Below are 13,284 nucleotides of genomic sequence, written 5' to 3'. Positions count from 1 at the left end.
AAATGCCAGGTAATATCATTGTGATTAACAGTGAATGTCTATTATAGTACAAACATTTTTCAAAGCACACGGGTCACAGCCAATTGCATAAAGACGGCAAACACACAGTAGGAATTCCTCTCCCTTTGGCACGACAAGGATATGACTGTCAGCCCAGAGCTGCCACAGCCAACACCAGCACCCTACTGCATTGCTGCCGTAGGAAAAAGGTATAGGAAGGCAGAATAAGACAGACTCATTCTTCTCCCAGGAATACCAGCTCCTCACAATCCAATTTTGGCACATTTGGGCCTGAATGATGCAACTAGACAGATGCTTCCAGTTCCTGCAGGAATCCACAGACTCTGAGCTGAGCTTAGGAACCGTCCAAATGCACCAAAGGGAAAACCAGGGGTTCAAACTATCCAGGCTTCTCCATGGCCTCAGGACACTATGGTCCAACAGCCTGAAAGTATAAATGCTCCTCAGTTTCTCTGTTGGTTTGCTATCATGTTCCTCCTGTGCATGCCACATGGTCTGTAGCATACGCCATGTGCAAGGCTCAGGTATAGGCTGCTTTGCCAAGGAGCTAAAGGAATAACGTTTCCTCTGGTTCTTCTGCACTCATTCTATATCACCTGGTGAAACTGGTGAATTGCAATGTAAATCAACTATAAGACATTCCACACTATTACTTTGCTAAAATAAAGCCATGTATACTTACTTTATATTCTTCCCACAGCAACAGAGTGCTTAAGAGACAGACAGAAGGAAACTTTCTCTCCCTTGCCAGCCTTCTTTTGTGCACCAGGCACAAAATGCAAGAACAGCCATGTTGGTCCAACCAAATGAACATCTCTTGCACATCTGTTGTCCTGCCTCTGTTGCCTCTGACAGCGGCCAAAAGCACAAAGCAATCACATAGTCAGACTTATCCAGAATACCTTTGCAGCTCAAAGATTTCATGTGCCAAAAGGGATGCCTTCATGCTTAATAGCTGTATCATTCAAACTCACAGCTTCTGGGCAGGGAACAGGACCTGTGCCATTCAGCTGTCTCACAACCTGCACCCACAGGGCGCCTGGGGTTTACTGTGCCATGGCAGGTTGCATGACTTCTGATGGGAACAGAATAGCCTGCATCAATGTTTGCCTGGAGCATGCAGGGAGAGGCTGTTGCAAGAGCAGCTGCAATGCACAAGCTTCAGGCACCATCAGAAGCAGTTACAATACCCGCCTAGCTGGCAGGCTGGCACTTAGGAGCACAGAAAGAGAAATTCAGCAGGAGAGGCTATCTACTGCTCTCCAAAGTAACTGAGGGCTGAGAGCTCATGGGAAACCTCCAAGAGGATAGTAGTGGGCAGAAGCATTTAGCTGGTGGTAGTCGCAAACACAGAATTTGACTGCCAGTTTTAATCTGCCTCTGGAGCAGCTAGAGTGTGAGAGACATTCGACAAATGAGCAACTACATCAGAGCCAGGTGAAGGCCTAAAACATGGGCTGCTCTTAGTACGTATCCCCACATGCCATAGGAAAGGAACAGATAACAGTGCAGCTCCAGAGGTTGCGGGAGGGAACACTACAATGGCCCTCTCTAAAAAATTCAAGGATGTCAAGAAATTCTGGTTCAGAGACTACTGTGGAAAAAGAAATATATCTGTGAGGTACATTGATGCTGCTGTCTATTCATACAAAATGAAAGAATGAGTGACTTTTGTTTAACAAGGCAGTTCTGGGTTTTTTTATGTAGGATACAGAATAGGTATTAGGAGAAAATGGGCTTTGAGGGCAGCACAAAGAGCTATTTCAAAACAGAGAAGACCATTCCCATTTCACCTTGTCACTCATTTATGGGGAAAAAAGGCATTATTTGTAATATATTATTTTGATTCTTAAACTGGATTATCATCCAGGCTGAGGACTGAATATAGCCCTGATGGTTTAAGTAAATAAATGTGAAAGGCTAAAATAGTGGCCAGTATGAGGCAGAGAGGCACACTTACATCATACCAGTGAGGAAGCACTGGGGAGGTACAGTATCTCCAGGAAGAGAACAACTGAACAGCTATAGTTGCTTGGAAAAGGTGTGTTCAGTTACCCACAAAGAAAACACCTTGGAGAATTCACAGGCTGCAGGGATGGGGCTGTGTCAACAGCTAATATACAAAGCAGCTCCTAGGTTATACATATCCTGGGTGATGATAAACATGCATCGATGGGTCTGTGTGAAAAAGAGATATAAAAAGGGCCCATTGATTCAAATATAACAATCTTATTTGCACTTTTGCCCAGAATTGAAATAAAACCTGAAGTATTCCCTTTAGTAGATATTCAAACAGCTTGGCTACCTTTTGTATTAATTTTTCTAAATTCCTGTGAATTTTTGTACTTCCCCATTTCTTCCTAAGCAGCAACAACATTGCTGCAACAATGGCTTTAGAGCACTTCCTGTTCGTTTTGAAAGAAGAAACGTCATGAACCTGGCAAAAAAAGTCTATTCCTGATGCTTCTTCTAAACACTCAGATCCAGAGAGTGCAATGCCCTGAGACTGTACAAACAAATCAGGCATTTTCAGATGCACTGAAGGAAGCTGTTGACAAAAGGCTACTCCTGTGTGGTTTTGCAAAATCAAGTAACAAAGAAGGAGTTTGCCTGATATGGGGAAAGTTCAAATAAGCATCAGAAACTTTAAAAATCATGCTTAATCCCTAAGCAGTTTTTGTCTGTGGGACTTTCTTAGACACACACATTTGCCTGGAACATACTTAAACAAGTCTTCATTTTTGTAATTCTGTCCATACTACTTTAAAAGGCACAGGCTCCACTGCAGTAAGTAGAAATGACAACAGTTGCAAGGAGAACTACAGCATAGTGCTCTGTGCCAGTCAGGCTCTGAGTCAATGGTGAATCTTCCCCTGTTGTGTAAAATTCAATACTGAATTCTTTTACAGGAATGAAACAAAAAGGGCACTACAGCTATACTGAGATCTCAGCTTCTGCTAACAGAATTGATAAGCAGCTAACATGGATAGCTATTTAAAAACAGAACCTTATGAAGCAGAGTCATTTTATTATCTACTATTCAGGAAAAGTACAGGGTTTGTCCCAGGCTCAGGAAAAAAGAAAGAAAAAAGTTCACACTTCAGAGCTGGTAACAGAAATCAATGCAACTTGGTCAGAGGAGGAATCCTACAACAGTCTTTGAAAGCTGCGGAATACAAATGGAAGGAAACACATAAAATCTGAAAAGTATTATAAAAGACGTGAGGCAAAGATCTAAGCAACAAATACTTGCAAACTCCAGTAGTATTATTCAATTGAGACTCACATACCTGAGCCAAATAATCTTCCTTAAAAAGATGTTGCAGTACTGTAAATAGCATGTGGTCTGCTATAACCTTTCAGCATTTCCCTGTCTTCTTAATTAAGCCAGTATTCAAAGGCAACACAGAACAGCTCAGAAAGTGTCTGTCCACATGCCACCTTTACCCTTTTCTTGTTTCTCTGCAGTAAAAGTCTACATGTCCAGTGACAGGACAAGCAGCAGTGAGCACAAACTGAAATAAAGGACATTTAATTTAAACATAAGTTAAAAAAAATAAATATGTAAGGGTAATTGTGAACACACAATTGACATACATAGCCCATAGAGGCTGCAGAATCTCCATCCTTGGAGATATTCAATCCTAGCCTTGAGCAGCCTGCAGGTGGCCGGGCTGGACACTCTAGGAGTGCCTGCCAGCCTCAGCTGTTCTGTGGCAAGTCAGTACAAACTGGCCAGCCTCCAGGAGCAGCCTTTCACAGCTCCCCAGCTATAACCCACTTCCATATCAGCCTTTTTCCTCACTGAAGATCATACAGCGGACCTCATCTCTACAGGGAATACCTCCTATTTATCCATTATTCATGTTCCCACCTATGTTGTTCAAGAACTGCTTAGGTCTTAGCATCTAGTTGTCTAGCATCATCTAGCCTCTACATTTCCTCAAATAGTGAACACAACCAATCACATACGTACTTTGTAGTAAATGGTGCTTAAAGTACTGGAGAACTGGGGCCACTCAAAAATAAATAAATAAATAACATAAGCTGGCTCTGCCATTCCTTGATCCTTTTCTTTCTTCCCATTCACTCCCCACATCTGAATACTTCTTCCAACCTATCTTTGGGCCTGCTCTCACTCTGATAACAGGCAAACATTTAATTATTGTGACCCACCTTCTCTCCCACCTCTTATTCCTCTTGTCCTTGTATTTCCTCCTACATTCAGTCTCATTTATCTCTAAAATTTTCCAAGGGCTAAACCACAACTTGCCCTCACAAACTAATGCATTCCTAAAACATTATGATCTGTATATGGGCAAAAGTTCATATAAAAGCAGGTAAATGTTCAACCTTTGCACACAGGAAACTAAAAGAGAAGCTCTCGGCTCTGTGAAATAAAGACCTGTGAAGCAAATGTGGATGTAGGCTGAACACAGGGTTGGGTCTCTGCAGGTTATACATTTAAGGCTGATTTTTCTGCCATTACCTTCATCTAGGAGCTGTGCTCCTGTGAGCATTGGTCCACATCAACATACAGCCCTGGCAACTGTGATTTTCATCTCTCCTCATTTCCACTGCATCCATTATTAGTTTAATTTCTCTTCAGTCTCTTTTCATTTCATCTCTAAGCTGTCCTCTACGCAGCATCTCCCTTGTTCTTTGGTCCATCTCACTTCACACACATCACATACTTGTGCATTCCTTCATTCCACCACGTGCTTGTATACTTCTTTTGAGGGGAGGTGGAGTGGAATACAACACATACTTGTTTACACTTGCTTTCCATATGTTATTGCGAGTAACAGACACAAGGCCTCAGATAATTTTCCTATGTTAACAATATCCATCAGTATAGTAGTCTGAATCATAAAAGCTCTCAACAAGTTAATAACTCTTTTTGTGTCTCAGTCATTACAACTGAACTTGAATTTTGCAGCCAAAGGAGATCATGGTCAAACGCATGACTTCATCATTAAAAACTTCCCAGCTTTTTTTTCTCAATTTTTTCTCAAATCCCAGATTTGAGATGTCTCCCTAAATCCTTTGTTATATATGGGCTATGTCATCCACTGTCTTATTCTTACTACAGAACCAGAGTTACATTCCTCTCTTGTATCTTGCACTTTAGGATTAGACTCAGGAAAAGTAGCAGTTAGAAATAGAAAGCTGAGACCTAGAGACCAAACTTTATATAAAGAGTAACAATGGAAAAATAGAAATGCCTAACAGTATGTTCTGATAGGGTCATCAAAGCCCCAAAACAATGCTTTAAGAGACACCTCTTTACTTTATTGGAACTCAAGAGAATGGTGGCTCAAACATTTTAAAGTCTTTAGAAAATCCTTTACATAAAATGACTTTCACAGATAGTTCATAAAAACTCTCATTCTTCGAAGTAGTTATAGCAAATGGCTTCTTCAGAGTAAGGTTCTTAGAAGCATTAACAACTCTGCCTTCCAAATGTTCATGTGGTAAGTAAATATTACTGGCCCCATTATACAAATGATGCACCTGAGACAGACAAGTTGTATGATCTGCCCATGACTGCAAGGACTGGAATACCAATGTCAAACAATAAAAATAGCTTCTTGTGTATGGTTCAGATGAGCAATATCATCTTTGCCTTCACATGTCTACTCACTAAAAATACTGTGGATTTGAGCACATTTGGTTTTTTCTACATCTTCTCTTACGACACTGACTCACATGAATTAATCTCTCTTTTATACTCTGCTCATTGACTAAATAATGAAATGTCTAAAAGTATAAAGACATTCAAGGATCAACGTCCACAGAATTGGCATTTGGGTAGGTACAACACAGCACAAAATCGTACAAATAGAAACTCAAAAAGTTCAGGATTTCAGTGACTTGAGGAAGATCAAGCAATACGCACGTTCCCAAGCTACAAACTGATCTTCTTAATTAACTGGCAAACAAGGCAAAATTGTCCAGGAAGCCCTAACTGCAAGTTTACTGCAGATCAATTGGAACGCTTGATCCTATTTGTCAAACTGCAGTCCTTTGGTAAAGCTTTTCTTTTGTGCTTGGTTTAGAATCAAAAGGAGTAAAAGCTCCACTATTCTACTGCAGTTCATTCTTCTCCTAGTCTATAAGCAACCCAATTGCTTAAGCAAGACATGATAATGCATGAACTAATAATGAACAGCTCTCCCTTTCCCCATATCAGTACTTCAAACTACTCACAGTCATCTAAACTCTCCAAAATCTGACCTTTTCGATCACCAATGTGAATGAAGCAGGGCTTGTTTTGAAGTCCCTTGCAATCATCCCCTCTCCCACAACAACATCAAGTCAAGTAAAACGTATTAAAGCACAGAGTACAATGACCATTTGCTATATGCTTACAGATAAATAAGACAGAAAAGATTTTTCCTACTGGTCCTGAAGTTACATCCAAAAGGATATGCAAAAGCCTCAATAAACTGCCACATTCAGACAGAACAGTAAAGCACTCCACTCTTACCTCGACAGCACTCCATTTAAAGTCATGCAAATATATTTACCTGGGTAAATGAAGGTTAAAGATTTTAAGTCATCAAGGATGCATTGTGTCAGAATGACAAGACTGCTTTGTAAGAAGGCTTTTATCATGAAGTCGCACAGTGTTTCTTACCTAAACTAAAATACGGTTAGACAACTGAGAAATATGCTGCAACTGAAGACAAGTTCCAAGCTGCCCTCTCCTGCACTGTCTTTTGGACCAAAGCTCAAAACGTAACAGAGCCTTACGAACAGAAACAAAATAGTGAATGACACACTGGGAAGGAAAATTATTCCTCAACTATCCATGTCCTCTTGTTGGAATAACCAATGCCTTTAATTAAAAAGTTTTCAAGAAATTTCACAGCCCAGCACAAAAGTTAGAGAAATCACTTGAGAGAAAAAGCTATTAAGAAGTAGGAGAAAATATCGTGTTTTGACTTTGGCAGGCAACATCCATGGGTGTGTTCATAAATTCTAATCAGCTTGGTGAAAAAGCACAGCATCCTGACTGATAATCCAAATTTTAAACTTACACTCAAAATACTAACAGCCAGCTAGCAAGGGCTTGAAGGAAATGTAGTATTTTAGGGTATTTGTCCCCAAAGGATCTTTTGTTAATCCACATGATCTCATTAACTGGTCAAAAAAAGACAAATTTCTGCTCCCTGAATTGCACAGACCTCAGAGACCGCGAAAGGGTCAAAGCATTCACAGACAGGACTTATGTTTAGGCATGGTAGGTAGCTCAGAGAGCACTCAAGGAAAGCGAAGCACCTTTCAAAGCATGACACTCAAGCCCACAGACATGAGGATAGCTGGCACTGCTTAAGTGCAATAGGAATTTCAGACTGTTTGTTCCCTTACCTTCACACTACTGCACATAGCTCAAAGCAGTGACAGAAACTTCATAAAAACATTAAAAAAAAAACCCTCTCACCCCACAGGCATTAAGTACACGTATGTTTCCTTCTACTTCTGTCAGACTCTATTTGTTAACTTCTTCAAAGACAGAAGGGGCTGCTTTGGGGAGGAGTGGGTTCTCACTCCTTTCAGGCTTTGGTAAAACCTTCAGAAACTCCATTTATCTCTACAGCAGAGCAGCTGTGGTAATACTCTTGCTCAGCTTTCCTAGCAAGCAAGGAGTACTAAGGATACTGACTTGTTGCTGGAATAGGGACACCTTGTGCTAAAATGTACTACAGTTCAAATCAGCAAAAACCTCTTCATCCTTTAAACTGAATTATGCTATTTCAAACTTCAGCCACTGATATGTCTTCCATCAGTTTCCTCCATATTTCCATTCATGCTTAGTGGCACGCTTCTATACTAATGTTCACAAACAATGTATTGGGATGGTTATGCCAAATTAGTGCTTAAATTTATTTTTCAATATGGTAGGTAGAATAAAACAGGACTAGAATTATTCTTCCACAAATCCTCTCAGGGAGTTAACAAACCTTCCCTTGCCCTCTCTGCTCTTATGAAGCTTAAGAGTTTCATAACCTGGTTAGATGGAGTCAGATGTACACACAAAATGGTAAGAGCTGTCTTGGCAGTCTTCAGTGAATTCCCACCATAAGCACTTTCACATCCTCCAGCAAGCAAGCAAGCAAGCCAAGGAGTTTCATAAGAGCAACTCACAAAAGTTAATTAATACATTTAAGAAATTAACTGAAGCTTTCACCATTCATGTTGCAGCATCTTGCAAGAGTCTAAACCCCTCACCTCCAGATTCAAGCAACAAAAAGCAGCTTTTCACACAAAGCTGTTATCAACAGACACCTGTATAAAAAGGTGTTTAAAATGTACACAAGCAGAGAAATATATTTCACCAGTCACTATGATGAATTTTGCTATAAAGTCTGGAAGTCTAGCACAACGGGAGAGTTTATCCACAAAGTTGAAAGAACAGTACTGGTTTTTTGTACTAACCCTATTTAAAAATCTCTTCTAGCACAGGTCACAGATGAGTTCTGTACTAACAGTCTCCCTGAAGTTAATAATCAGAACGTGCTACTTCTCCTAGCTGTAAAAGACAGAGTGAAAAGAAGCAAGGCAAGAACTGAAACTTCAGCCAAAATCCAGAACATCACAAACATGTTTTCCTTTTGTTACTGGTGGTGAAAGAGTGCTTCCCTTGTCCTCCTTACCTGCAAAAACACTCTATTACTACAATTTGGACAGGTAACTGAGTGAAATTAACATATCCCAAGTGGTCTCCTCACCTTAGATATACAAACTGAAGTCAGAAACCAAAAGACAGGGTAAGTTATTTTTATACAGCTCTTCAACAGATTTTGATAAAGAGATTGATCAGTACTGCCAAAGTAGTAGAAGCTCGCAGAGGACCTGGTCTCCCTATCATGTAAACTGGAGTCTTCTGCTCAATACAGTAATGGAAAGAAGATAATGGGGCATGGGAGCTCTGTGGCAATGTCTGCAGCCTTCCGCCTGTGCAGTGCTTCCAGGTAGGGGCAGTTCTGGTGGCAGCATAGCTCAGACACAAAACACCTGCTCCACATCTCTTTCTGGAGATGCTATCTGTCAGTCCCACAATCCAACCTTACTCTAGCTCTTTAAGCACAGAAGTACTCAGTCTAAGAAGTGAGCAGGTGATGCCTGTGCAAAAGATGGGATTAAACTAGCATTTAAAATATGAGGTGTAAAACAATGCCTTCAGGAAGCTGCAGATGCCTGCTGTGAACCCATATGGGGTGAAATTTCATCCCTTAAATAAAGACATCTCCCATGGGGGACACAGTATGGACTGCCCATTTACACATTTCTTTTTTTGACTTTCATTGGAACATTTTTTCCATGTACATGGTTATATGAAAAATATCATTGAGTGCCAGTGCGACTGCTCCAGTTACTGAATGGCTACTTTGTTTTTGGTGGGGAGACATTTAATGACAGGGTGTTTAAGGTGACTGTGTTGTGTTCTCACAAGGTAACAGAAAAATGAAACACAGTCTTTTGTGTATTTCTGCCTGATGTAACTCAGGAAGTTCCTTCTTATGAACACAAAGTATTCAGTAATATTTTGGTAAATATTTTAAATGAAAATTTCTTTATCTTGCTTTATAAATATTTTCAATGGCAATCTGGATATTTTACTGCTTCCCACTTCCCTTTTAAGAGTGTTTATTAAACCACAAACTGTAACACGATGCCACTGAATTCAATGGCAAATGACTCAAGGAGTTCACACATAGCTGGCTTGATCCTTTTATTTAGAATTTCAATGATACACATTTTAAATGTATATTAACCAAAGTACACTGATCAAAAACTACTGACCAGTGACTACTGGCAAAGAATTTCTCTTCACCTTTTCCTTATTTTCCTCATGCTCAAACACCCCAGGTTGTTTATCTTCATTTATGAATTCTTAATAAATACTTATGCTGCAGGCTTTTCAGAGCAGGTAATATTTTATTATTAGTCTGAGTGTTACATATCGATTTGGTGTTCTAATCTCAGGTCTTTAAATATTGCTTTAATATAAATTCAATAACAATGATGACAATGGAGAGAACGTTTCTGGGACTTTGGGCTATGGACTGATCCAGACTGAAGCTCAGGTGTGAATGCAAACTTCGGAGAAGTCTGAGGTTCACTTCAGGGACAACTGAAGGACACTCCTTTCTAATGAAACACTCAAGGGTTGTTTGTAGCTCACAGTGACATTTCACCATTACCACACACAGCATGCCTATCATTAATTTTTGAAGGAGTGTACCTGAACTATGAACTCATTTTACTGATCTTCCAAACTATCACTGGTCAAATTTAAAGAACAAAATAAACACAATCTGTGAGGTTGCTGCCTTTTCATAATTTCATACAGTCGTTTCCCCAAAAGTGTATCCTTAGTAAAATATGATCTACATGGTCAATTCTGCAACAAAAAACTACTGAGGTCAAACTTACTAATCAGGCAAGAGCTTTATTTTTGTGACAAAAATTGTACCTGAAGATACTAAAAACCAATCACCATGTAAGAAGGTTCCTGTAAGGTAACTTCATAAGTTACCACACCAAATGCAACTCTGTGCATTCTCCCTCAGTGTAGAGTTTACTTCCTAGTTCCTCCAATAATGTTGTGTTTAAATATTTAATGCAAATTTTGAAAAACCTAACAGGCATTCAGCTTTAAAGAGCTAATCTAAGACATTTCTCACGTAGCTTCCACCCCCTTCAGCTCTCTAAATGCAATTCAGAAAGCTTCAGACACAAAATTTCGTTCAGACATGCTGAATTGTTGTTTTCAGTCGCTGAAAGTTTTTTCTAGTCTTTGGCCAAAACTCTGCAGCTTTATTCTGCTGGCTCCATGGTGCTATTAAGTATATTTCACAATGACTATCATCTTAATGATACCCCAAAGAGCAGAAACTATGACATATCAGAAGGAGGTGAGAGAAAAGGTGACCATCCCAGTAAGCTAATATGTACCAACTAGGTTTCTGGTCGGCTCAAATGTCATTTATTCCAGGAACTCTCCTCTAAACAGAATATGGAAACATAAAGTACACCGTAAATATCTCTGATCTCTGAAAAGTGCACTTGTCAAGAGCAAGTAAGGGTTACCAAATACACATCCATGTGGTACTATGTTATAAGCACAGCTGAGAGGAAGGACATGTGGTTAACAGGACCCTACCAAAAGATTACTTATCACTCTCTACACAGAGCCTCACCTACACATCTTAAGAGCAAAAGTTCATCTCCTCTAGCACACAGCAAAGCACTTAGTCCTCCCAATCAGACAGCAAGTAGGTTTTTTTTCGTTTTTTTTTTTTATTTTATATGTAATTTCACCCACACCTCCATACACAGACTGATGGTACCAGTAAAATACTACAGTAACAGAGTTGTTGCAGGTACCTCCATGTCACACATACCTCCATCTGGCTGCAAAATAAATAAATTAATAAACAAAAGGGCTGAGATTTCCCCTTTCCACAGGGACATGAGCACTGGCCACTCTCTCCAGCCCAAGAGACAAAAAGAAGCTCAAGAAAATGCACCTTCAAGAAGACAACAGTATGACAGGATTGACTGCAAACACACCTTCTGCACTTGTCATTGATTCTTTTTGCATCTATCACAACGTAATGTTGCAGTATGGTCTGAAGTACCTCTTACATTGGTTCCCATCAAATTGTTGTAATCAAACTCAGAGCAGAATACATCTCAATATCTATCCTCTTCCTACCTACTCAAGTGATATTTTACTCCAAGAGGTGTCCCAGGGGGGTTTGCAGCAGAAGGGAGAGAAATGGGATTTGTCATAAGAAAAAAAGAGAAGTTGAAGAGTTTTATCCAAAATTCTACACTCTCTCTACATCTGCCACTGCCCTTACTTACCTGATGAATAAATGAAATAGTAAATTTGATGGCACTTAATCTAGTTATTTTGACTGCCCTCACTGCAGAAGCCTACAGTATCAGTTCATACAACCCACAACAACTCTGGAAAAAAGACAACCCTGCTTACCTTTCATCCCAAACTTAGAGTGTCTTCCAAACTTCAGGATAATGAGCATTATTACTAAGCCAGTGCACACCAGTGCTGCAATTCCCACCACAACATACACCTAAAAAAAGAGGACACAAACAGACCTGCTCATTTTGTTCTCATGAACTACTTTCTAAGACATTCAGCACACATTCACATTAACGCACTTCAGTAAAGAAATTAATCTCAACATTTACACTTAGGTTAAAGAGTACAGAAAAGAGCCACTTGTTGAGGTTTCTTCTATCCTGAAGAGAACAGAGATTCAGACACCTCTGAGAACAATTTTTCAACACTCAACACATTCAAGTCAGGTCAGAGGGAATGCACATCACCCCTTTCCCTTACAGCAGAGTAGCATGTCATAAAAAAATGCATAAGTAAACCACATAGTAAAAAAATTTTTACTGTGCGGGTGGCTGAACACTGGTACAGATTGTCCGGAGTGGCTGTGGAGTCTCCATCCCTGGTGATATCAAAAACAGAAGTGGATGCAACCCTGAGCAACCATGCTGGCCCTGTTTTAAGCAGGATGGATTGGACCAGAGGGTTTCCAGAGGTCCCTTCCAACATCAGACATTCATTGATTCTGTTATCAGGCAAGACTAGGATCCCTCCCAGCTTTTTAGCACAGTGTCCCAATTCATAATCTGCTCTCTGGTTCACTAACACACATGCTCTCCATTGCCTACTGTTTTACGGAGTCACTGATGCAGGAATGTGCAATATCAAACAGAGTAGCCAACTGTTTCAAAAAGTTCAGTTCACGAGAGCATGAGAGGCAAGGCAGCAAAGAAGGAGACCCACCAATTCAGCTACTTACACTGATCTACTGCAAATTATTTGATCAAAAACCTACAGGAAATTATGTTTTAAAAACATACAATTAGAATCTGAAAGTTCATTGCAGCACATCCTCACTGTAAGGAGGAGCTGACTTCAGGACTGGAATTCAACAATCTTCAGATTACCTTGGATGTCTGTTTCGTAAATAGTTGCTCTCCTCGGCTAAAAACAGAAGCAAGGTCTTAGGCTTAAAAATTAGTTGTTTGGAAAAGCATGAAACTAGTAATTTTACTTGGACTGAAGTGTGATTCACTCTTTCAAAAAATGGGGGGAGGACAGGAGTGGGTACCAAAGATTTTCTTGTTTTTCCGAGTGTTGATCACAACGCAGTAATGCCTCCAGTGTTCTGGTAGCTCAGAGTCCTATTACAATCTCCACAGTTTTGG

General features: G+C 40.0%; 1 protein-coding gene across 1 annotated transcript in view; it reads right to left on the bottom strand.

The window, feature by feature from the left end:
* Positions 1-13,284, bottom strand: part of NTRK2 (neurotrophic receptor tyrosine kinase 2) — a 224,270-nt gene that overhangs the window by 147,904 nt on the left and 63,082 nt on the right. Inside the window, exon 11 of the mRNA XM_080372754.1 lies at positions 12,032-12,131. Coding sequence (XP_080228880.1) covers positions 12,032-12,131 — 100 coding nt within the window. The remainder of the gene's footprint in view (positions 1-12,031; positions 12,132-13,284) is intronic.

This window comes from Falco punctatus, assembly GCF_963210335.1.
Source record: "Falco punctatus genome assembly, chromosome: Z".
NCBI classification, from domain to species: Eukaryota; Metazoa; Chordata; class Aves; order Falconiformes; family Falconidae; genus Falco; species Falco punctatus.
Note: the sequence above shows the minus strand (reverse complement) of the source record. Positions and strands in the feature narration are given on the sequence as shown.